General features: G+C 34.2%; 2 protein-coding genes across 3 annotated transcripts in view; one reads left to right on the top strand and one right to left on the bottom strand.

Annotated features, from left to right (window-relative positions):
* The first annotated feature begins 495 nt into the window (after positions 1-495).
* LOC123705604 (alpha-mannosidase 2) overlaps positions 496-24,669 on the top strand; it is a 67,906-nt gene continuing 43,732 nt past the window's right edge. Inside the window, exons 1-2 of the mRNA XM_045654473.1 lie at positions 496-650; positions 2,534-2,668. Coding sequence (XP_045510429.1) covers positions 2,539-2,668 — 130 coding nt within the window. The 5' untranslated portion in view covers positions 496-650; positions 2,534-2,538. The remainder of the gene's footprint in view (positions 651-2,533; positions 2,669-24,669) is intronic.
* On the bottom strand, positions 22,709-24,523 carry LOC123705605. Of its 2 annotated transcripts, none has more exons than XM_045654475.1 (2): positions 23,253-24,523; positions 22,709-22,821 (listed from the first exon to the last, which is right to left on the bottom strand). In XM_045654475.1, exon 1 carries the CDS (start codon positions 24,117-24,119, stop codon positions 23,292-23,294), a length of 828 nt encoding a protein of 275 aa, XP_045510431.1. In that variant the 5' UTR covers positions 24,120-24,523; the 3' UTR covers positions 22,709-22,821; positions 23,253-23,291. The 2 variants fall into 2 exon arrangements, with proteins under 2 accessions (XP_045510431.1, XP_045510430.1); XM_045654474.1 differs by having other exon boundaries at positions 23,248-24,523.

Consider the following 24,669-nt stretch of genomic DNA (forward strand, 5'->3'; position numbering starts at 1 on the left):
CTGAAGTATGCAATATTCCACTATGTAAAGATAAATTTTCATGTTTGGAAAGGCGTAGTCACACGTTGTTGAAGTGCTACGGTAGATAGGTATATTATGTAAGGTGTGAAGCTACGCCTTTCCAAACATCAAAATTTATCTTTACATAGTGGAATATTGCATACTTCAGAATAGTATTGTATGACATTATTGTCAATTTACAACGAAGGCATCTTGGTAGAGTCTACTGTGTCCATTTACTTGCAACTACATTAGCAACTTTGTTCAGTTCAGTATTCTGAAATCTTGTTTTATACTTTTTCAGCGCCGGTTATTGTCGTAGTTGGGTTTTAGTTTTTTCACTTTATATTATTAAAATTAGGTGCTCCCAAAGTACAGCAGTTTGTAGTTGGCAATACCTGAAGTCAGATAACCAAACTGCTTGTATCTATGCCCTACTGTATTTCTGTTGAAGAAAGAAGAGTCAGATGCCGATTTCCGAACAGCAATCGGTATTGTTCGGTGTACTGCAGCGCTCGCTGTTGACTAGCGTGAGTTTGTTGTTGCGACTAGTGTTCAATTATTATCGTCATTATTATTGCCGCTAATTTTTATCAATTTGAAATTAAAATGACAAGAAACTTTATTACATTCAAAAAATCATTATAAACGTAAGTATTTAATTTATGCGATACTTGGAATCTTAAACTGTTTACATGTTTACAAGTTTTAGGAAGGTTAATGTGGTGGTCTCAGTTTTTGTACCAAAGTTGTACGCTTTAAGATGTTCAATTTTTTTCACGCAAATATGTTGTTTTTTGTTTAAATTATAAGAATTTATGCTCTGCACAGCGATTGTATAACTCTAAAAAGTTTAAAGTTTGCTTAATAAAGTAATAAACTTACGTAGAATTAATTAAAAAAAAAATGGTTATGTTACTTGAAAATTTTTAATTAAATTATTGGAAGCATTTTACTCATGATCTATGATCGTGGGTTTAAAATTTTTGTTAAGTTTAAAATTATAAATACACTTTCAAAATTCCACTTTTTGGTTATTTTAGTTTTATTTTAATGTATAATATTATTTTATATAAATTTATTGTTTTAAATAATCTTTCAGAAGAATAAGATTTAATTTTGATTCTTCAAAATTGAAACTCTATCTACTGGATGTACCTATGTATTTCAGGAGCACATGTAAATATGTTGGTTAGCCTACCGGGGTATATTTTTGATTTTAATTCATTAAATTGTAAAAGAGTAAAAAATTAAAAGTGCCATTAAATGGTACCCATCTTGCCCTATTTTTATACAATGTGAATGATTTTGAAAGCAGCCCCTTTGAAAATAATATCTGAACTTGTTTCCTGCGAATAACCCGGGCTCCATTTACCTTACAATGTTGTATAGAGCATCTCAAACTTTATACTGTATTAAAAATACAAGTTTGTATTTAATTCATGTATTTAAAATATTTGTACATTGTATTGATTATTTTATTGTGGTACGTTGTACCTTGTACTATAGTGGTGCCCAATTTTTAATAATATCAAATGGCAGCATTGAAATTAAGAAACAAAAATGTTTTTTTTTAATAAAACAGCCAAAAAGTATGTAATAAATTTAAAATTATAATAAAATAAAATAAGCAGTTGCATTTTATATATTTTAATCTTAAAAATGATTTTTCGAAAAACTTTACCTAATGGGTATTCATTTAAAAAAAAAAATCTATTATTGTAATTCTTATTGTCATTTTTTACACCAATTTGTATCTACCACAAGATACAACATAAAAAAGAATACAAATTTTGTCATAATACTACCTATTACAATATAATATTTCATGGCACCAATTTATATCTAACAAAACTATGAACCTAACAATGTTTTGCTTTGCGAAAATATATTTTATATTTGCGACTGGATGTTATAATATCGTTTATAATCCTACTACCTATTTTCTCTAGGATTTTAAATGCAATGAAAAATCCGTCCCGACTCCCGAACCAAAATCACGCAATAGTTGCGCGTAGTGGTTCAACTTTTATGTTCTTAAAAGGAGACCATAAATTAAAATACAAATCCATGCTATGCCGGTAATTATATGTAATTATTGAAATAAACCATATCGTTATTGATAAATAATAATCTATTCTCATTTATAGAAAAACATCCTTTTCAGTTGCCCTCCAATTTAAGTATTCCACTTTAAAATACATTGCATTATATGCCCCGTTCGAATCACATATAGGCACGATAAATTGATACGTAAATAACTACGAGGAAAAACTATTTATACCTATTATGTCGGTCAACAATGCGCCGTTATTTAAAGTTTCTGTGCACTTTACAAAAATACTCGGGCCTTATCTGTCTCACTTTGTAAATAAAGAGTAATTAATAATATTCTACAATGTCTAGAATACATTTTTCTGAAGCGATAATACTGTTGTGCTTAGTTTAAAGCGATTTAAATGTTATCTGTTTGTTCTTTTTGAAAGTGCAAAAAAGAAAAAATAAATAGTAATAAAATATTTTTGTCAAACAGTCACCATGCGGTCGCTACGGTTACTCCGGTGCCGGCCCTTCTCAACCCGATTCCTGATCCTTTCGTTTCTGGCGCTGGCCTTCGGTATTTACTGCTATTACTACACTGTTACACCGGCTTCTTACCCGAAACCAAGTAAGTGGATATTTAAAAAGATTTCTAGATGGAGAAAGAGGAAGAGCGGAAATCTCAACTGGCTGCCGTCTTTCAGTTTGCCAAGATCATATTATGAAGAAAGGAAGTTCTAGGGGCGCGGCGACTGAACTTTCAGCGGCGTAGGTTATAAATAAATTAAATAAAAATACATACGATGTAGGTATTTAAATTCAAAAGTAATGTTCAAAAGTAATAATAAGGAAAGCGTGTTATATCCTAGATCACCAAACTCCCTTTATAAGCTTACCATCAAACGAAAATTTCATCAAACGCTGAAATATTATAAGATAAAAAGATAAAGCTCTGACATTCAGTGAGAGAAGGTATAGAATCATTAAGTACGTATATATACGATTTTCCTCTATGGATACATTTAAACATTTATGAATTGAAAATTCAATAGCGTGATTCGTGATAAGTCAGCTTAGAACTTGTACATTCAAGCGCGTCTTTTTAGTATAAATCCATTTCACATGTGGTTGGGTTGCATTGACGATGGTACAGATTAAGGAGCGCAACTTTTGCTTTTAGATATAAGAGCCAATATAGAAACGTAAAAAATATTTTTATATTTTTCTACGGTAAGTATACATAATTAATAAAAAAGAGCGTGTGAGCCGAGCACACGTGTCAGAAGTGAAACTTCTTTGGTAAGATTCAAAGATTCCAAAGAGTCACCTTACTCCATGACGTGACGGAATAAGTATATATACGATTTTATAATATGTTGTATAGACATGACACGACCTTGTAATTTTTCTCTCAACGCGTCTAAAGAAGTTCCACTTCAAAAGGATTCATCGGTTCACAATTGGCGAAAATATCGATACATAAAAAGATGCATAAAAGCGAACAAAGAATCTCCTACATTTGCTTAATTAATTTAAAAATAAATAGCTTGTAATGAATTTAAAAGAGAATACCTTAAATAGACCATAAATCTAGTTCTAAGAGTTACAGTTAACCACAATTGTTTTCGCGTTATGCATATTTTGAATATTTCACTTGTAATCGTATCTACAAATAAAATGTACAGCAATAACTATTCGTTAGAAACTACGCGTCTGCTGTATGATCGTGCAGCGTGCCATCAGACTATAAATAAAACGGCTATTAGATGTGCACAAATCTTCTAGTCTTAACTTAGTGGAAAAATTATTATTATTTTATTATATTATTTAAATATTATTTCTATTATTCAAATAATTCAGTTTATATATTTTAAGCACTTAAGACCTACCTACCTATGTTGTTTCCAGCTGTTTCTTTGATGTCGGCGTTGAAATAAATCTGAAGCGCCATAATATTTATTTTTAGTTTTAATTAATCCTATTTGCAAATTTATCTATACTAATATTATAAAGCTGAAGAGTTTGTTTGTTTGTTTGTTTGAACGCGCTAATCACGGGAACTACTGGTCCGATTTGAAAAATTCTTTCACTGTTAAATAGCCCATTTATCGAGGAAGGCTATGTATCATCACGCTACGACCAACAGGAGTGGAGCCACGGGGGTGAAACCGCGCGGAGCAGCTAGTCTATTTATAATGCATCAATTATCATGCATTGATATTATTTGCGTCACCGCTACTTTGCGGTTATCTTTATTACCTCAACTTACTGAATTAAATTCTCAATATAGCCCGCTAGATATGATTTCAATCAAAGCTCATGTAGATTATCTACTTGACCGGAAAATTAATGGATACGTGAAACAGATGTACTACGTCAGGGTGTATCGAGCCCAACACGGGACCTCATTTCCTCATTTAGTTTATGTCTACGTTTTACGGCTTTTCGTTCTTCATTTGCTTGATAAGAGCTGATTACTGGAAAAGCAAAAACATAAGTCCAGCCTTCCTTATTTAATTTGTATAACGGAGACAGTTGTACAATGCCTCATACATATAAATCCGTTTAGGTATATTTTAGATGGTATCGTGGAACGGAAAATTGGAAACATGTAACCTGAAATTGTTGCCCTCTTTTTGGGCAGTCGTGTAATTAACACACCCCGTCTTGTTGTACGTATTTTCTTCATTGTTTGTAAATGTTTTGTAGCTTCCATAACTCTGTAAATTTTATTGTCTCTATTTTATATCTCTTTAACAAGCGACCAAAATATTGTTCAAATTTGTTTACACTTTATCTTTCAAATCCTTTGTTAACTCATAATGCTATTTCCCAGTCTTGTTCCTTTGAGATAAACTTGCATCTTAAACGCAATCAAGCATTGCGAGCAAATCTTGGTAATCAGCGGCTGGGTTATTAATAATTGACTTCACGAATGAGGAGGTTGACATTTTCTAAAAGTATATTGTATGTACTTGTATCATGTTGTATATTTTACTTGTTTGGATTTAGAATATAACTTAAATTAACTTCTTATAAACGTCTAATACATTTAAAATATTATTTAGATCTGGAATATGGCTCTGAGTAGTGACCTTAATACCTTAAGCAATTAATAACTGTTATTTTATAATATGTGTATGTTTATCATTTAGTAGGTATATAATATTAATTATTAATTAAGTAATAAGTATGTTTATAAAATATTGTTTAGATTTTTTTTGGATTATTCAAATAAGATTTTTATACAGAAAACACGTCTTGTCCTTTGCCTAAGGAGTCGCCTGGTAGAGATCACTCTGAAGTGATAAGGCCACCCCGGTACACATTTTAAAGCTGTAACTATGAGATTAAGTATTTACTTTTAAACTTTATAAAAATAATATGTGTAATAAAGTGTTAAATAAATAAATATACATCCATTTCACTCTCGTTGATCTGTTATAGAGGATCACAATAAAGCGTCCGCGGACGCGGTTCTACCGAATACCCGCGGCCCCGTCTATAAAGCGGCACGGCGGAACACAGTGGAGTTTAGTCGGTAGGTCCCTGCACTCAGCAGGGTGAGTCCGACATAACCCAGGGCTCTTTCCCCGAGTGCCCTGGGTATGCTTAAATGCATTCTCCACTATTAAAAAAAAAAAAATCACAATAAAGCAAAATAAATAAAAAGTTCAGCCTTAAAAACGAAACGTATGTAACTACTATAAAGTATAGTAAATATTTTTCCACCTTACAACTTTATTGAATTGAATAACTAGTAACGTAAAAGATATAACTACACTGGTCATCAAAAAAATCGACCCACCTGCATTTTTACGAAAAAATTGCGGTTTTCTCACAAACTAAAGAAAAAATTTTTTGTTAACTGAACTGATTAATTAAACATGCAAATTTACACGAATATAAACACAAAATCATTAACATAATAAAAAAAATTGTCAATTTCGAATAAAGATCAAAATCCTCAATTTTCAGCATTTACTTTATTTAATTTTAAATGCAGTTTATTTTTTAATCATGAAACTTATGATCACGTTTCCTTCGAATTTATACTCAGTACTTTCTCTTCTTTCTGGAATGATAGCCTGCGTTCACCATTTCAAAGAAATAATCAAGATTTTGATGGTCTCTTGAGAAATTCGTTATCATTCTTCCCTCATGGCGGTTTTCAGGTCTCCTATTGTTGTAGGGGCAGAATTACGAGCTCTAAGCTTTATTTTTTAATTGTCCCACCTACAGTCTGTAAACCTACAGAGCACATAGAAAGAAAGAAAGAAAGAATTTATTTACCAAAGGCCAACAACAGATATAATAAAAGAAAAGAAATTTAAAAACAGAGAAAGAGACAAAAGTGTGGCAGACCTTTAGCAAAAAGGGACCAACTCAGTATTTAGCTGTGCCATCAACGGCATAGCACTGATTTTAAGTGGACCCCTTGTTTGAAGAACAGCTACAGACCGAAATAGAGGAATGGAAATAATATTCATAAAATAAACAAATATTACACATTATAAATATCATACATATAAGTAAAAGAAAATTGTATAGTAACGAATATAATAAAAATTAATAAACATACATATAAATAAATACACACAAAAGAGAGATACTACGTTTTACGGTAGGTTACGGTAGGATTTAAAAATAAAATCAGCAACTTTAATTTTGAAGTTATTAATGCAACGAAGGTTGCACATGTGGGACAATTAAAAAATTTAAAAAAATAAAAAGTAAAAGTAGTTTTTGCTAACCAGAGTGTAACTCTAATGCGGACCTCTTCTAAATACTGGATCACGATTCGCTCTACGTATTTCCGAGCATTATCATGCATAGACTCAAAGTTTTTGCAAATACAGCCGGCATATTACACCATATGATAGCCGAAAACCTCGGTGATGTATTGAACAGCATTTAATGAGCATCTTTTTATTGTCAAGCTCCGTGCGTCTTGTCAAAGAATTGCCACTCTAGAACTTTACAGAGCCTCCATCATAATCGACCGTGTTTCTCTTACCTAGCACTGAACAAATCGTTCATCTGGTCGTTCATCGCATGATATAAAGACGTCTATCAGCACCATATAAAATCATTAGCATCTTGTCACTCAAAAGTAACTCCCATTGGCCTATAGTCCAGTTTACGTGATTTCGAGTCAATTGAAGTCTGGTTTGTCGATGATCTGTGGCTGATTGTGGCCCTGTTTCTGGCTTGTGTGGTCATGGATTCTACTCCCAAAGTCTTCTTCTAACAGTTCTGTCATTTATACCCACCTCCTTATCTTCACGCAGGCGTCACTAGAGATCTACACCAGACAGATGTCGATTTTGTAGTGTTGATTACATTATCTAGGGGTCGTCCCTTTGAGTTGCCACCCTATTTCTTGCAGATCAATATTTTCATCGATACTGCCCAATCTCTAGAAACCTTTGGTAAACTCACTGAACTGCAAAACAGATCAGATTTTACTTTTTAGCCAAGGCAAGTTGACATAACCCCTTTTTAGTAGAGCCAGAGTTTGGGCCCCCTCAGCTACAGTAGTATACATTATTTTGAGACAAAATTGATCTAAACTACAGTATCAATTATTAAACTTAACGTTATGAACAAGAGATCCCGAAAAAAGTCATTTTGAACTGGGAACACGGGCATAATTTGTCCCGCCGTAAACCGTCAAATCAACACTGTACAGTATTTCTGTATAAAAATTTGTTAAGAATCTTTAAATACAGTAAAATTTACGACAAACATAATGATTTATTTACATGTTATCAAACCCTTACAACAAAATACAGATATAAGACGACTTATTTGTGAAATAATCGATAAATAGCAAACATAGGTCGATTTTTTTGATGACCAGTGTATTTAAAAATCATCATAATGTTGAAAATCCACGCTAAAAATACGATTTGTTCAGAAAATAACTGTTTAGTAGTTGTTGTTTATTTTTGCATATTATATTGTGCATTTAGAAGATGACCGTACTAAAATAGGAGAACTATTGGATAGAGATAGACTTTATATAGGCACATATGTATGTATGTATTTCTTAGCTGGTGTGTCCCTTCGAACCGGAAGGCATTCCGGTTCAAAATTGGCTTATAATATTGTAATAAAAATTTCGCTAGAATTGCGAAGTATCGATTTGATAGTATATGGTATGGGTTATGCATCTATGTAACTTATGGCTAAGCAAAATTGTATGATTGGTCGTTATGGTATGGCGCGGTGCAAGATGCTGTTTTTTAAATTGTCTAATAATTTTGTTTCTAATTTAACTAACAATTTTTTAGTAGTTACATCTTAAACACACTATAAAAGCAGCACTTAATAAAAATCATAATCTTTTATTAATAACAGTAGAATATAGAGGTAATTAAATTCCCGCAAGACGTGTTGACTGTTGACTAGCTCGTCAAGTTAATTATATCTTACCTTTAACCTGTTACTATACATCAGACCGTTTGAACTGGTAATTAGTTGACTATCAAATGCATTTTACTCAAGTTTCCTCGAAGTCGCACGTTTTAAATCTGTCTTAGTAAAAATCGTTTATAATAGACTAAATGTGCCCTGCGGTTTTACCCGCATTGCTTCCCTTCTATTGGCCTTAGTATGATACAGCCCACAGAACATATTATATACAGCCTTATAGTCTTCCTCGATAAATGGACTATCTGACATACCTGATATTTTCAATAATTGGTTCCAGAGATTATACGCGTTTAAGCAAACAAATATATATTTATAATATTAGTATAGATATAACTATTAGTAATGTTCAATGTTGCATCTCACTCAATTGAAACTATAACGCCGTTAGTACACCGACGCATTCGCGAGCGGCAGCGAAACAACGAAAAATCTGTCAGTAGTGTGGCAGGATTTCGCATATGATATGTCTCACTCTAGCACATAGATAGATGAAATAGTTGCGTCCTTGTCAGTATTGTTTCGCAAGGAACTGCGAAATGGCCATTACACAGACGCATAAGTTTCGCTAGTGATGTTTCGCATCGCAAAGCGTCAGATCACGTTATGTCGGTGAGGACAGTTCTTAGCGCCATGGATGCCGAAAATACTGAATTATTTTTGCATTCTATTCGAGATTATCCCGTATTATACGCAATTGGACACACAAATTATAATAATACGTACAAAAAAGAGGTAGCATGGAGAAAACTTCAAACATGGAGAAAATTACAATGGCATCATTGCGAAAAAGTTGCGAAAACATTACTGTGTACTAACGTTCCGCAGATATTTCGCTACGCAGTAGTTTCGCAGAGATTTGCTGCCGCATACAATTGCGTAGGTGTAGTAAAGGCGTAATAAGTAACAAATGAAAGAGATACGAAATTGTAAAAGTCCTTTTTTATTATATTTGTTTGTTTAAAATACAAAGCCTGGCATATAATAACGTGAATATCTTTCACAATAATTAATGAAGATGGATAGTTTTTATTTTATCATTTTACTTCATTAAAATCTGTGGCGTGTCTGAAGTTTCGCAATATTTTATTTACACGTAAAATAATACAAAGTGGTTTCGAGATGCACGCCGATATTTTAATTATAATTAATAGCGTTAGTAAAGAAAACTAAGCCGAATCTTCCGCGACTCACTCATATGGAGGCCAGCTGTCGGCAGTATGCTGGAGATTTACATATCTACAATCTACATAAATTATGTTTAGTTTATACTGAAAATAATATCAGTCAGAGCAAAATATATTTTATTATTAACTCCAAGTAAGAATTTTATTAAAAATTTCTGCTTTACCTTTAATTCTGTTATCGGAATGTACGTAACTAATCACATTTTGTCGCGTAAAAGAAATTCAATTTTCAAGCGTTTTAGTTTTAAATACATTTATATAATAGCACATTTTTTGCTTTCAAAGTATTTTTAACATTTATTTTCACAAACCCAAACTAGTATATCGACACAAAGCTAAATATTTGGTTTGAATAAACCATTGGTATTTATTTCTTGCCTAACGAGCTGTATGAAAGCAGAATCCTTTGATTTTATATTTGTACAAAAGGTATTATTTACGCGAACAATCAATTCAAAATTTTATCGGCTTTCCAATTACCGAGGTGGACTTGAGGAATACAATCAAATAAAACGTGTTAATTGTTTTTGTAGATATTTTACTTAAAATCGAAATTAAATAAGCCGCACTATTACTGTAAATTTATTTTGTACTAGCGGTCTGCCCCGGATTCGCCCGTGGTACATGTTTACGTTTTCTCTACATAAGATCCATCCTCGTACTTCAAGGAATATAATAAAAAGAAGAATTATCGAAATCGGTTCAGCCGTTCTCGAGTTATGCGCTTACCAACACATTTTGCGATTCATTTTTATATTATAGATTTAATTCATTACTCATATTTTGTTGAATTTTAACAGGATGGAAATTTATTTATTTTAACAATGTAAATAAATATGTTTCGAAAAACTTGATATGATTATGTCGATTTAGTAAATAAAATTTGCTACCTTAAAATCGTTGTATAAAAAGGTATATGTACCACGCTTCATCAGTCAATACAGCTGCAGCATACTATCATAATATCAAAACTAAATAGCTGCAATACCGGCATCGAAGAGATAAAGTTAATGAAACTTTAAACTTTTAACACCCGCGCTATAGCTAAGATGCCGCGAAATGAAAACTTCTTCACATCCTATGGAACTCGGCAAGTGAGATGTAGTAAATACATGAGGCAAATGTTTTTTCAATACATCTAAACATGTCGAATGCTTCAAGACGAACGCTCCAGGTTGCAATCGACAACAAAGCAAAGCCAATTTCCTGTCTCTTGCTGTGTCAAGTGTCAAGACCTACGACCTGGAGTCGCTCTTGTCTGAAAATTTGTCTGGATTTGAGTAGCTCGTTCACGCCTTACATGTTTATTCTTAAGTATTTTTATACTTAATAGTCATTAATATACTTGTTAAATGTTAAATAAATATTTGATAATGTCACCTACGATCATTAAAAGGACGTCCTATTATCGCTATAATCCATACTTAATATTATAAAAAATGCGAAAGTAACTCTGTCTGTCTGTCTGTTACTCAATCACGCCTTTACTACTGAACCAATTTGCATGAAATTTGGTACAGAGATATTTTGATACCCGAAAAAGGACATCTCTCTCTCTCTCTTTCTTTCTCTCTTCAGCCTTTTTCCGTCCACTGTTGGACATAGGCCTCTCCTAAGTCACGCCATAGAGCTCGGTCTTTAGCTTTTCGCCGCCATTGAGTACACCATAGGTTTTATCCCGGAAATCCTACGGGAACGGGTTTTTCTTTGAAAACGCGGGCGAAGCCGCAGGCGGAAAGCTAGTATTATATAGATACTTATTCCAGCGAGTAACACCAACGTTTGTTATCTAGTTTAGACTTTGGTAAAGTTTATGTTTGACTTGTATTGTTTGCCGTAATCGTTTTATTATATCACTTTTTACGGATTCCCTCCGCGCAATCTAATTGTTTTCGCGTCGCGACTCGCGTTGTTTGTACCTACATATCACAAGCTGCTGCATCTCGTCGGAGCGGAAAAAGAAAAGAAATTTACATTTCTGTACTTTGTTATTTTTTAGTTTCGTGACCGGAGAGAAAATTGTATTTTTCATTCTCCACTTTTGATACAATGATTGCACGCTACGGGTAACAGGATCTATCGTGTGCAGTTTTGACAATTTGAATAAACTTTAAAAATGAAATGGGAATTATTTAGACGTGCATTCCAGTAAGCATTTATAGTGTGTTATAATAAATAGTAGTAATGGCTGAACCCGATGCCATCATGCCTCTCTGATTCTCATCCTCGCTGCTATCACGCTGCGTTAAATTTTATTATTTTATTTTAAAAGCATGGATTCAACCAAAGCTGTTTCAACTTAAGCTAGGTACATCATGGTAATATAACGTCTATTGAAATTTCTGCTCGTGGGAATTTAATATCCTAGCGCGTATGAAGGAGTAATATTCTTGTAAGCTTGTTGATATTAAATTATTTTCATGTATTTTTTGTAAATTGTTAGTTGTCACAAGAAAGTCCCTTTTATATTTAATTTTATGCTGATAATGTTCTATTCTCATAAAATATATGTTTTTTGGCGATAAATGAAAGTAAATGTTCGTTTTGTAGGTGGTTTGTTAAGTACTTAAGTATACATATACATATTTAAACTTATTTTGGGCATAAATTAAAAATTTATATATCATTTTATAATTGCCAAAATGGAATAGTGGAAACTAAATGCCATATGCAATAAATGTAGGTATACATTATACCACACACAAACTTCTGAAAAGGGTCACAAATTGTATTTATATTCGTGAATATTTTACCCAACTTACTTCAACAGTTTGCAAGAATTTTGTTGGACAGTGTCGGGACTGTTTATATATTTTACGCAGACATAAACATGATCTCAGACAGGCGTGTAAAACGGATGATGCAGTGCATTGTCTAACTGTCAAAATTCATCTAGAACCTTCTAGAACTCTATAAAGTTTCGTGCAGAACTGTCATTATTAATTATTATTGTGTTGAAGGAACTTTAGCTGTTTACAAAGAAAGAAAAAGAAACAAGTGTTCGATAATGTTATTGTTTTGGATTAAATTAATACTATATATCCTATCGTTTCAGCCTCACGCTGCAGCTGGTTAAGTATTCTGTTATTCTCATTATAGTTAATTAAATGACATGTTTACGACTTCACTTTAATTTAAAATCATATTAACATTCAAATATATATGTGGCTTCGTAAACAGTATTGAAGTTAATTAAAAGAACATCACAATACATTATTGAACGTCTTATTACTTTGCATAATAATTTCGTAGAGAAACGAGTTCAAGTCCTCAAAGCATTATGGTCACTAATCTATAATATAAAAATGAATCCCAAAATGTGTTGGTAAGCGCATAACTTGAGAACGGCTTAACCGATTTCGTTAATTCTTTTTTTATTATATTCCTTGAAGTTCGAGGATGGTTCTTATGTAGAGAAAACGTGAATATGTACCACGGGCGAAGCCGGGGCGGACCGCTAGTAATAAAATAAAAATAACTACGTTAAAAACAACCGACTTCAAAAACGGAAAAGTCGGTTGATGTCGGTGCAAGAGCTTAGTGTTTGGCATCAACTTCAAACCTTAACCATTTAATAAATAGCACATCTAAATAATATAAAGTAATTAATAATATCAAATCTTTTTTATTTTTTACTTTTCCGTTTTTGAAGTCGGTTGTTTTTAACGTAGTTATTTTTATTTAAAACTTTTTAGTGTATTTTTCAACACGAATCAAACGAGCCCAAACGCGATAAAGTTGAGTCAATATATTACTGAGTTCCTATGGCCAACTTCCGATTCCATCATCAAATCAGCTCTATGTCTTGATAATGTTTCATCGCTATCAAAATTACATACGTACATCGAGTACAGACAAAAATGTTCATAAAATAAAAACTACTGGGCCTATCCGAAGGGACCAATTTCGACCATCCCGGATCGAACAAAAAAAGAATCACGTAAATCGGTTCAGAAACCTCGGAGTAATCGGTGTACATACATAAAAAATGGCCGAATTTATAACCTCCTCCTTTTTTTTCGGTTCACATTTACATTTTAATAAAAGCACTTCAATTATTTCATTGGCATTACAAATCAATAGTCAAATCAGTAGCTTGATGGTTATCTTCTTTGTTATAAGAAATGTATGATATGACCTTCAATATGAAACGCGAACGTGGTCGCTCATCGCATTACGCAATCAATAATAAAATTGTTCTTCATCAAGAATCGGGGTAAGTAGGGTTGTGCTTTCAAATAACAAGAGACAAGTCACAAGTGCCCGGTTCAGCCTACGAGAGTCGTTCAATGTAGACAATAATTGTTAATTTCAGTATACCTATAGTTTAAGTTTTAACATCGGCATGCTTGATTATTCCTCTGTAATAATTTTACTCGAAATAAAATTGGCTAAATATCTGCGATAATCAAGCCCTGAATTTTGGGAATACTAAAGCCGACGCACATTTGTGGTATGCGGATTTTATTCTGCTTGTGTTTAAAACTTTAAATTTTATGAATTGATGAAAAGAACGTCTGCATAACTGATAATATTTAAATAGTGGCGTAGGTATTATTTAGCAAAATTGCATTTTGGAACATTAAGCATATAATGTAAAATAATTAGATACACAAGAATTGTTAAATAGACAAGAAATAAAAAGTTACGATTAAATACCAACAAAAGCTTCAACATTGTTATGCCCTTTACTAAAACATTTTTAACGCATACAATAAAAATTTTATATATGGAGTCCTAACGTATAACTTTTAAATCCAGTGGGACAAAAGAAACGGAGCGTCTTAAACTTTCAGGCGATGCTTTGAATTCTCCATATCTTAGAGCATCTAAATTCTATACCGAGCGTTTGTATATTTTGTCTAACAATGACTTAATGAAAACGTCGCGTCGTGAGAATATTGCATCCCTCGTGTTAGCGCTTAAACGTGCAATGTGACATAAGAACCAGTTTTTCTAGTTTCTTGAACAAATAAATCTTCAGTTACGTCCATATTATTAACTATCACAACAAAGAATTATATTAAGCAAATAAGGAAAACGAATTAAGGATATTTAGCTAAATCGGGTCGGAATACATTATTAGTAAACGCTTAACTGCGTCGTGAAAACTAAAAAGTACAGTGACGTTATAGTAAGTTGTCGAGTGGTTTTTGCTGCAGCTCTTTAATGACTGCAGGTATTTAGCGTGTAAGTGGGGTTTAATGTATTGACTTCTAAATAGTACTATTAACAGTATAATAATAAGAATTTAGTGGTGAGAAGTAAGCAGGAAATACTTCAGATATAAGGGGCTACTCATTATATTTGCGCATTTGAATTCTTTTATCTTTTGATCAGTTGCGCGAATTACCAATGAAAAGTTTAAGCTGAAGGCGCTTTAGTCTGTTGAGAATTATCTTTCGTTACTATCTTTATTTATTTTATTGAAGATCTGATTCCTGTTATCATCTCTTTACCTTTTTCATTACGAAGCGGGACGGAAGTTTAAAAATATCTGAGTGATTTCGACTTATGTTTGCGCGACTTGAGTTCGGCGAATACGGTTTTCTTGATATTGAGAACATATTGCGACATACAGATGGCGAACAAATTCGCTTGCACTTGATAGGGTTTCCTGTGCAGTTTTATTACCGTTTCGTGGTACAACTCCCTACAATTTAACGGAACCAAGGTATTCGATATGTCGCACTGTAATGTTATCTCCATTCTAGATAATATGTAGGTCGATGTTATTATAGGAATAGGAGGAGTAGTTACAATGAGAATCAAATTTTTATGCATATGGGTTTTGGAGATATTTCATAACAGCTATGCTTATATGTTTATCTTGAATATAGTCGAGTATTTAAAATAAAATAAAATGAAACTATGATTTTAATTCTTAACCATAGATCGAAAGTATATTTTACCGAAGAAAAAAAAGTACTCATTGAAATTTATATATTGAATGTAACTTTTTATTACAGTATCCAACTGAATTTTTAATTTTTTTTAACATAATCATCTATTAAATAAGTTAAAGTGATATTATCACAATACATGCAGTTACTCTTCCTGTCATTTGTACATAATAATTAAGTGACACTAGGCACATTAAATTGATAGAAGTAGTCAGTCCCCTTTGTTGGTAATTGAATATCCAGTTGTCCCGGTGTGTGAAGCAGTGCAGATTTGTGCAATGATATTTATGTATTAAATAGTACATGGTTTTAAATAAATTTAGTTCAATTTTTTCGAGGAACTACATCATATCCATTGTATCGTGATGTCATATTTAAAAAGAATATTTGACCAAAAGATCTCGATCCTTTGATTAGCTATATGTTGCGTAGGTATGCCTAATCGGCCCTATGAAAATAGTATAAGCGGAGGATGGCACAAAAATACGGCTTATCAAAACTGACTAGCATAAGGGCTACAGAGGCTTTAAAAAGCTTTCCTAAATTGAAATTTAGATTATAGTTCTGTCATATTTCTTTAGATATCGACAACCCTGTGCCTGTGGGAATATTTTATATCAAGCACTATAATTTATTCTGTGGCTTTAAATTTATACACCTTAATTAGTATTAAGGGCTAATATAGTAGATAGTGCAAGTTGTATTCGTGTAGAACCTTATTTTATTAAGGGTTATATTGACATTTATAAAAAAAAAAGAAAAAAGAATTACTTTTTATTTCTTAAATTTATATCTACATAATTTAAAAACATCGAAATAAAAGTCACTTAGAAATACATAATTAGGTACTCAATTGGTAACTATAAATTAGGTCCTTTTATTTCATAAAATATTCAGACAAGGTCATTGTTACTACCTAGTATGAATTTATTTATAGACTTTGTTCGCCAGTCAAAAGCAATACTTTAAAGTACACTCGAGGATTTATAAAAATCTTATGCAGAATTTGCGTTGTGTACGTGGAAGCTTATCATTATTGTTTGATTGCTTTCGTGCACTAATTGGCGATGCTTATGAACGATGTATTCTAGTTTGGTATTAGTCGTTAGCTCGCTTTTAAATTCGTTTTGTATAGGATTCACGTATGACGTTAATGAGCCCTGGCTGCAATTTGTTTTGATATCGAATCCCGGAATCAGCCTGGGGCATTCAACGTATCAAATGACTATCTATGGATGGTATGATTGTGTAAGGTATAATGTACATGATACATGACTTCATTAAGAGAAAATAAGTGTGTCGTCTATTCAATGAATAAAATAGAAATAAAAAGAGATTTTATACAAAAAGTATGATTTGTATAACCTGCTTTATTTTTGTACCTTCAAGTCAATGTTGAATACAAAAAGTACCATATTTTTCTTATTACCTTATATTTTTCATATATGTAATTCAATTTATAAAAGGTTATTTTTTCGTATTCTGTAAATTAGAGCGAGGTTATGTGTGAAAAGTTTTAATAGCTTTTGTTACATAATACTTAGATAAGGCTCTTTAAAATCGTTCATATTCGGACGTGACTATGCTTAAATTGAGCCCACGCTCTGCCAGAGAATGCTTTATAGGCCTTTCTACTATCCCTTTTATATGAACACTCTGTGACTATATTCAATGTAATTTCCCGGCTGCATTTGAAGGGTATTACTGGAAATTCCTTACATTTTTTACTTTTTTACCATGCAGTTAATTCGCTATCTATCGAGGAGCACGACCTGGGGAAGTGGCTGTTTTTTTGTTTAAATTTAATGTCAATATTTCTATTGGTCAACCTTTATTCATTTTCAATAAATGGTTGCTGCACCTGTAGTAAGTTAAACTATGTGTGTAAATCAATGAAAGTCGCAAACATATATCGATTCGGAATCGCTCTACCATAAGATGCATCTCTCTCCGTATATCCCATGAAACCCTTTACTCTAAACATAACCTTTATTTCCAATTTTTATCATGTATTTGTTTTGCCTGCAACACAAATACATGATAAAAATTTAAAATACAATCGATTTGATTCCACTCAAATCCTCTATCTATATTATTAAGACTGCGGTCGATATTATTGTATAAAAGAGTCAATATTTACTTACTCATAAATTAATGAAAAACAAAGATTGGCTGGCCAAAGTGGAAAAAGGAAAGCGCAACATAATAGTTTCGAATAAGCCGCTCAGTTCTCATCGGTTTTGTTTTTTTATTCTGAGCTTTTAGGGTTGAGCTACTGTGTCGGTTAGAGCTCGACGTATAAGTTAATATCGTTTGTTTTGCCCTGGGTCAGGCCAATTTCCGTGACCATTTACCAATTACGCGATCGCTCTATACCTAAATTGTTCGATAGAAATTGCATTTTTGCAATATTTCCTCAGATAGACCTTTAATATTCTGTAAAACAGATACGTTGTAAACTTAAAAAGAACAAAGTAATAATTGAACGAAAAACAAAAGATACTCCCGATAGCTTTTCACTGAAAGTGCAAAATGATTTAATTCGCTTCCATTATGAAACGTATAAGGCTTACGTTGTTGAAAATAATTAACCTTTTACCTCTCGTTTAACTCAGGCACGGTTTACGTTGCCGCAAATTAATATTCAGATAATTGCAATAGTTAACACTATAGGTCGACATCTATGGCAAAATAGTTTCGGTGAGTTTGGAGTAGAGTTAGGTTAGGTTAGGTTTAGGTGTATCGGATTGTTATAATAGCTTACTATTATTTTACCTTTGTGAAAGTTTTTTTTCATTTTTCATAATTTATTTGGAAATATCTTTTAAGTAGGAGTAGCAGCAAAATAAAAACTAAATGTGATTATCATTTTCTATATTAAATATGCAGATACACATTTAAGTAAAATGTGTTATTTATTATGTATTTGTGGAAGCAGTTTATTTTTAACCAACCTTTTGAGGTTGAAATCCGAAGAAACGGAAGTAACGGAAATGGAAAACACGATTAGATTCTCAATTCGACGGTATTTTTTATATATTATGCTAAACCAATTAAGGTATTTAGAAGCTGGTGTTTCCATGTGGTATTTCTAATCAATAAACGTCGTCTGTATCAAAACTTCGAAAAGGTTTTTCTACAAAAAAATGGAACTTGAAGTAAAAGTTCTACTGGCATAGCAACTTTCCGAGAAAAAATTAGTTCTAAATTCTTGATCTCAAAAAAGTCAGGATAAACTAAACTTTTCTGTGTTATGTTTGTTTTAATGGAAGTAAAAAAAAATACATCACTCTGAAAGAATAATTTTATTTCAATAACGAATATATAACTGAAGCATTGTGTCCCCGTGTACATCTGTTTCATAGATCGATTTTCTGTACGGACAAGTAGGTGATCAGCCTTCTGTGTCCTCCCAGACACAAGCATTTATTTTTTTCTTCTTCAGTGGGAACGAGGAATCCTCGGTTCTACGCTTACGCGTTAATCACTATACCATTGAGGCAATAGTAAATAAATAATTTTAATTTGAAATAGTGCAATGGAAAAATAACGGACCAGAAATTCTATGTTATAGAGAAAGAGGCTCAAGTTTACTCAACTGCATTTATTATTCATGTTAAATTGCCCGTTTGATTTATAATTGAGTGTAATAGAGAAAATGAGTCACAAAAGCGATTATCAAACAAGTTGAATCGGTCGGGGACAGAACTTGGAAGCGGTCTATATTCTGTAATTCAAATGTTAGAAAATATGTTAAGTTTCATACAATTTTAGTGTACAGAGGCTGGGGTCTTCCAATAAAATACTGTATTCGCTGAACTACTTTATTACATTTATAAACTTATACTTTATTACACGTTAACTTAGATAGGCGAGTGGCAGGCGACTGGCTCTCGCAGGAGTGTCGCCATTCGCCGCGCCACAAACCGCTGAATTTACGATATTTGATTACTGAGAATAACACACACTACATACACCCCCTTCTAAAAAAAAAAAATGATTTACATAACTGACAAATATCAAAAAAAAAAAAAATTTAGCAAACATTAACATTTTGGGAGTCTATGCTGTGACAAAACACTTAAATCTGTACCTTGACTACAATTTAATTCCTTCCTTAACATTTTCCTTGCACGTATAACACAAACTTTGTATATTAATATAGCGCACAACACAAAAAGGATGACTGCCATAACCGTCACCGTGATGCTCAACACTTCCAATTTAAAATCAGTATTAGATGCTGTGGCGTGATTCGCTCCGTTTTGAGCGATAACAATTTCTTCATCTCTCTTTTCAACCGAATATGTTTTTCCCATTTTGTTAAATATTGTTTGATACTGATAACTTTAAAGTTTAAACTATGTGAAATGAACCGACACTCAAATTTATATATTATTATTATATATAATTAACTGGTTGAGCCGAGATTTGAAATAAAATGAATACAAATATTCCTAACAATTACTTATAACATTAATATGTGCTGAGGTGACATTACGCAACCTTCGCGTGCCTACTTCTAACAAAAATGCCAATGCAATATTAACCTAATTACAGTCCAAAAATCTTACAGGTCTTTTAATTATTCTGCCACTACGTGATTTCTTTAAAGGCGTGCACACACTAGCCTCACTATGCTGATCTAATCTACTGTCATGTCTAACTTCATTTTCTTCTAAAATATACGCAGGCTTAAGTCTATCAATCGACACATTACATTCTCTATTATCAATTAATATTTTAAAAACTTTACTATTTCTTTCTAAAACTTTATATGGTCCGCTGTACGGAGGCGTCAGCGGTCTCCGTACCGCGTCCACTCTTAGAAAAACATGTGAACAGGAATTTAGATCAGCATGCACAAACGTACTATTACTATTTTTACATACCCTTTTTATTGGCCTAATTTTATTCAAAGTGTCTCTTAACTTACTTATAAACGAATGTGGATTATCAATTTTCGTACTTTTATCCGAACAAAATTCTCCCGGCAACCTTAAACAATGACCCAGAGCAAATTCCGCCGCGCTGATATTATCAGTGTCTGCTTGACAAACTGCTCTCAATCCTAACATGACCGTAGGTAGTTCTACTAACCATGCTAGATTATTGTTCAATCTAGCCACCAGAGCCGACTTCAAGGACCTATGCCACCTTTCTATCTTACCATTACACTGCGGGTGGTACGGGGTAGTTCTCGTTTTTTGAATACCTAATAATTTCATTAAATCTGTAAACAATTCGCTTTCAAACTGTCTACCTTGATCGGTGGTAATAACTTTAGGACAACCGAAACGACAAATCCATCCTTCATAAACTGCTCTAGCTACCGACTCCGCAGTCATGTCCTTCACAGGGCAAATCTCAGGCCACCGCGTTAACCTATCGATCATCGTGACGCAATAACGGAAACCGTGCTCGGTTTCCGGTAAAGGTCCTATCAGATCCACGTGCAAATGTTCAAAACTCTCGCTATTGTTAAAATCGCTAAGTTTTGAAACAGTGTGCCTAATAACCTTACTTTTCTGACACCTAACGCACGTCCTGGTCCAGGTCCCCACGTCCTTATTCATGCCTGGCCAAAAAACTTTTTTACTAACTAACGCACGCGATGCTCTAACTCCGGGATGGGAAACGTCATGAAATTTATTAAAAATACTTTTCCTAAACTGTGCTGGTATATACGGCCTAATATTCTGAGCTGATGTTTCACAATATATTTTAATATCGTCATTATTATCGAGCGCTAACTGTTTCCATTGCAATTTATCATTTGTTTTCATCAAATCTGCGAGCTCAGCGTCTGTCGCCTGTGCTCTCGCAACCTCCACGTATTCACTCGAACTAGGACATACGATACTCTCGATTCTCGATAAAGCGTCGGCCACTTGATTTTCAGTGCCTTGAATATGTTGTATGTCGCTTGTAAATTCGCTAATATACAACAATTGACGCGCTCGCCTAGGTAACTCTTTATTAGAACTTAATTTACTTAAAGCAAAAGTGAGAGGTTTATGGTCCGTGTAAACTGTTAAATTTCTGCCTTCGATTAAATCCCTAAAGTAAACTATTCCTGAATAAATCGCTAGAAGCTCCTTGTCATATGTGGAGTACTGCTTTTGCGATTCCGATAATCTTTTTGAAAAATATCCTAAAGGTTTCCAAGAATTTCCTTCCCACTGATTTAACACTGCCCCTATACTAAAATCTGACGCGTCGGTCATTAACCCTAATTTGGCACTAGATATTGGATGCGCAATAGTAACGGCATTTTTTAAATTTTCTTTACACACTTCAAATGCACTATTCGCCTCGTCTGTCCAATCTATACGCGTCTTATCTCGTTTTTTAGTCCCGTGTAAATACCTATCTAAAACTCCCTGAACTCGAGCAGCGTTAGGAATATGATTTCTGTAGAAATTTAACATGCCCAAAAATCTACGTAATTGTTCTACTGTCTCCGGTTTCGGATATGACTCGATAGCTTTAACTTTTTCCGGCATCGGACTTATGCCCTTTTCTGAAACTAAATAGCCTAAAAATTCTATAGAGGACTGTCCAAAAACACATTTACTTAAATTAATAGACATTTTATATTTACTCAACCTCTCAAATATTAATCGTAAATGTTCTCTATGTATATCGGGGTTATCCGATCCTATGATGACGTCATCTATGTAACCGAACACGACTGACTGACCTTTGCCCCCTGTACAGTCGCTGCCATAATTCAATTGTTCTATGCCTGATAAAACTGTATTATTGATAAATCTTTGAAATGTTTGTGCCGCGTTACGCAGGCCAAACGTCATTCTTGGAAATTCGAAAAGCCCAAACGGCGTAATAATGGCTGTTTTTTTAATGTCGTCTGGATTAATACCTATAAAATGATACGCTCTACAAATATCTAACTTTGAAAAAAAATTCTTATTATGTAACCCATACGTAAAATCTTGTACCCTAGGTATCGGATAACGATCTGGCTTTGTAATTGCGTTTAACATCCTGTAGTCCCCACAGGGTCGGATACCACCATCCTTTTTAGGTACAATATGTAAAGGACTGGCCCACTCACTATTTGAAGGTCTACATATGCCTAGCTCTTGCATCAATTGGAATTCCTTTTTAACCCTATCGTACCTGTCGGCCGGTAACCTCCTGGCACGCGCGTGCACAGGTGGTCCAGTAGTCTCGATGTGATGATACACGGAATGCTCTGGGACATCCTTGAAGGCTGGCGGGCGCGTGATGTCCTGAAATTGTTCCAGTAAATCCGCGTAAGGATGGTTGCTATTTATACTTTTAATAGTGCCGAAAAAATGTGTACTTTTAATTCCACAGACATTTAAACTGGTAACTGAATCGATTAACTTATTATTATACAAATCTACATTTAATTTAAAATTCTTCAAAAAATCGGCACCTATTATTGGCTGTTTTACATCACATACGACAAAAGGCCATTTAAATGACCGTCTTAGGCCCAACGATAACTCTAAATTACATATTCCATAACATTTAATTTCGCTGTCATTTGCAGCATACAACTTTAGATCGACTTTTTCGATAGGCTTTCTAACACACCACTTTGGAATGACGGAAATGTTAGCGCCTGTATCGATCAAAAAACTATATTTCGTTAAATTATCTCTAATTAATAAACGATGGCTTTTGGTTACCTGACCTTGAGTACATCCGTCCACCGCGCCCGCATGTACTCCGTCTAGTTTCCCGACTGCTTGGCTCGCCACGCGCAGGGTTGCTCGCAGCGGTTAGCTCTCGATCTGTACCGAAAGTGAAAACGGCACAGCCAGTCCGGGTCTCCAGGTGCTCTTCTCGGCCGCGATGTCGATCTTCTCCTGAAGTCGGTCCGTCTGTCGTTGCTCCTAGAGCGCTCGCGACCCCTCAGTTCGGCGCGGAGCGCTGCAACCTCCAGCTCCAATCTGCTCATTTTCTCGTCCGACTGCTCATCTGTTTCCTTCTTGCATGACACGGCTGCCACATCCCCGACGTTGGTGTATTCGGTAATCTTGTCTGCCATGGCCGCCAGCTTGTCCAGAGACTGATCTTCACAAACCGCCATGACTGCTCGAACTGATGACGGCATTTTCGACAACCACAGGCTCTTGAGTGTGTTGTCCGCAATTTGTGCGCTGCGACCCAGATCCTTCATGCGCCTTAAAAACTGGGAGGGTCTTTGCGAACCCAATTCCAGCTCCGACACCAACTTCTGCATTTGTCTTTCGGCACTCTCTTCATAAACCTGCAGCAGCCTCTCCTTAAGCGCCGTATACCTGTCCTGGGCGGGTGGTGACATCACGAGGTCGCTGACCTGCTGAATGGCCTCTTTTCCGAGTTTCGATATGACCAGGTTGAATTTGGTCTCTTCCCCCTGCTTCTGTGGGGCCATCACAGACTCGAACTGTGCGAACCATAACCTTGGCAAGTCTGTCCAAAATTCTGGTAGCTTGGTGGACACGCTTATCGATGCCAACGCCGCGCCTGACGCCTCTTCCTTGATCTGCGTGTCTGAAGCTGCTGCTTTATTCATTATTAAGCCGATGAGTTACTAGCCAATGAGCTGGTGAGCCGCCTGCCGCTGTAGTCGCCACGTGCCACGCGCGCTCTTCGATTGCGTCACGCTAACTTCCTGTCGCCGTGCCGCGTGGAATTTGATCTCGAACAAAACTTACCCCACAGCCAATGTCACTAATTACGCCGATTCCCTTCACTACAAACTTTCTTCGAGAGTTCTTCGTCGGGGTCACCAGTTTAGTGTACAGAGGCTGGGGTCTTCCAATAAAATACTGTATTCGCTGAACTACTTTATTACATTTATAAACTTATACTTTATTACACGTTAACTTAGATAGGCGAGTGGCAGGCGACTGGCTCTCGCAGGAGTGTCGCCATTCGCCGCGCCACAAACCGCTGAATTTACGATATTTGATTACTGAGAATAACACACACTACACAATTTTTGTTATGTTTTGGTTAGCAAAAGCACAAGATTGTGAAACACATAATATTCAATTAGTCGATAATAGTTATATATCACTTTTAAATATTTAACTTTATCCTTAACGATAATGAGTGGCGAA

Source organism: Colias croceus, chromosome Z (genome assembly GCF_905220415.1).
Source record: "Colias croceus chromosome Z, ilColCroc2.1".
Classification (NCBI taxonomy): domain Eukaryota; kingdom Metazoa; phylum Arthropoda; class Insecta; order Lepidoptera; family Pieridae; genus Colias; species Colias croceus.

What these genes read in the sequence shown, in the direction of transcription:
- LOC123705605 (XM_045654475.1), bottom strand. Translation starts at nt 24,119, where the DNA reads ATGAATAAAGCAGCAGCTTCAGACACGCAGATCAAGGAAGAGGCGTCA.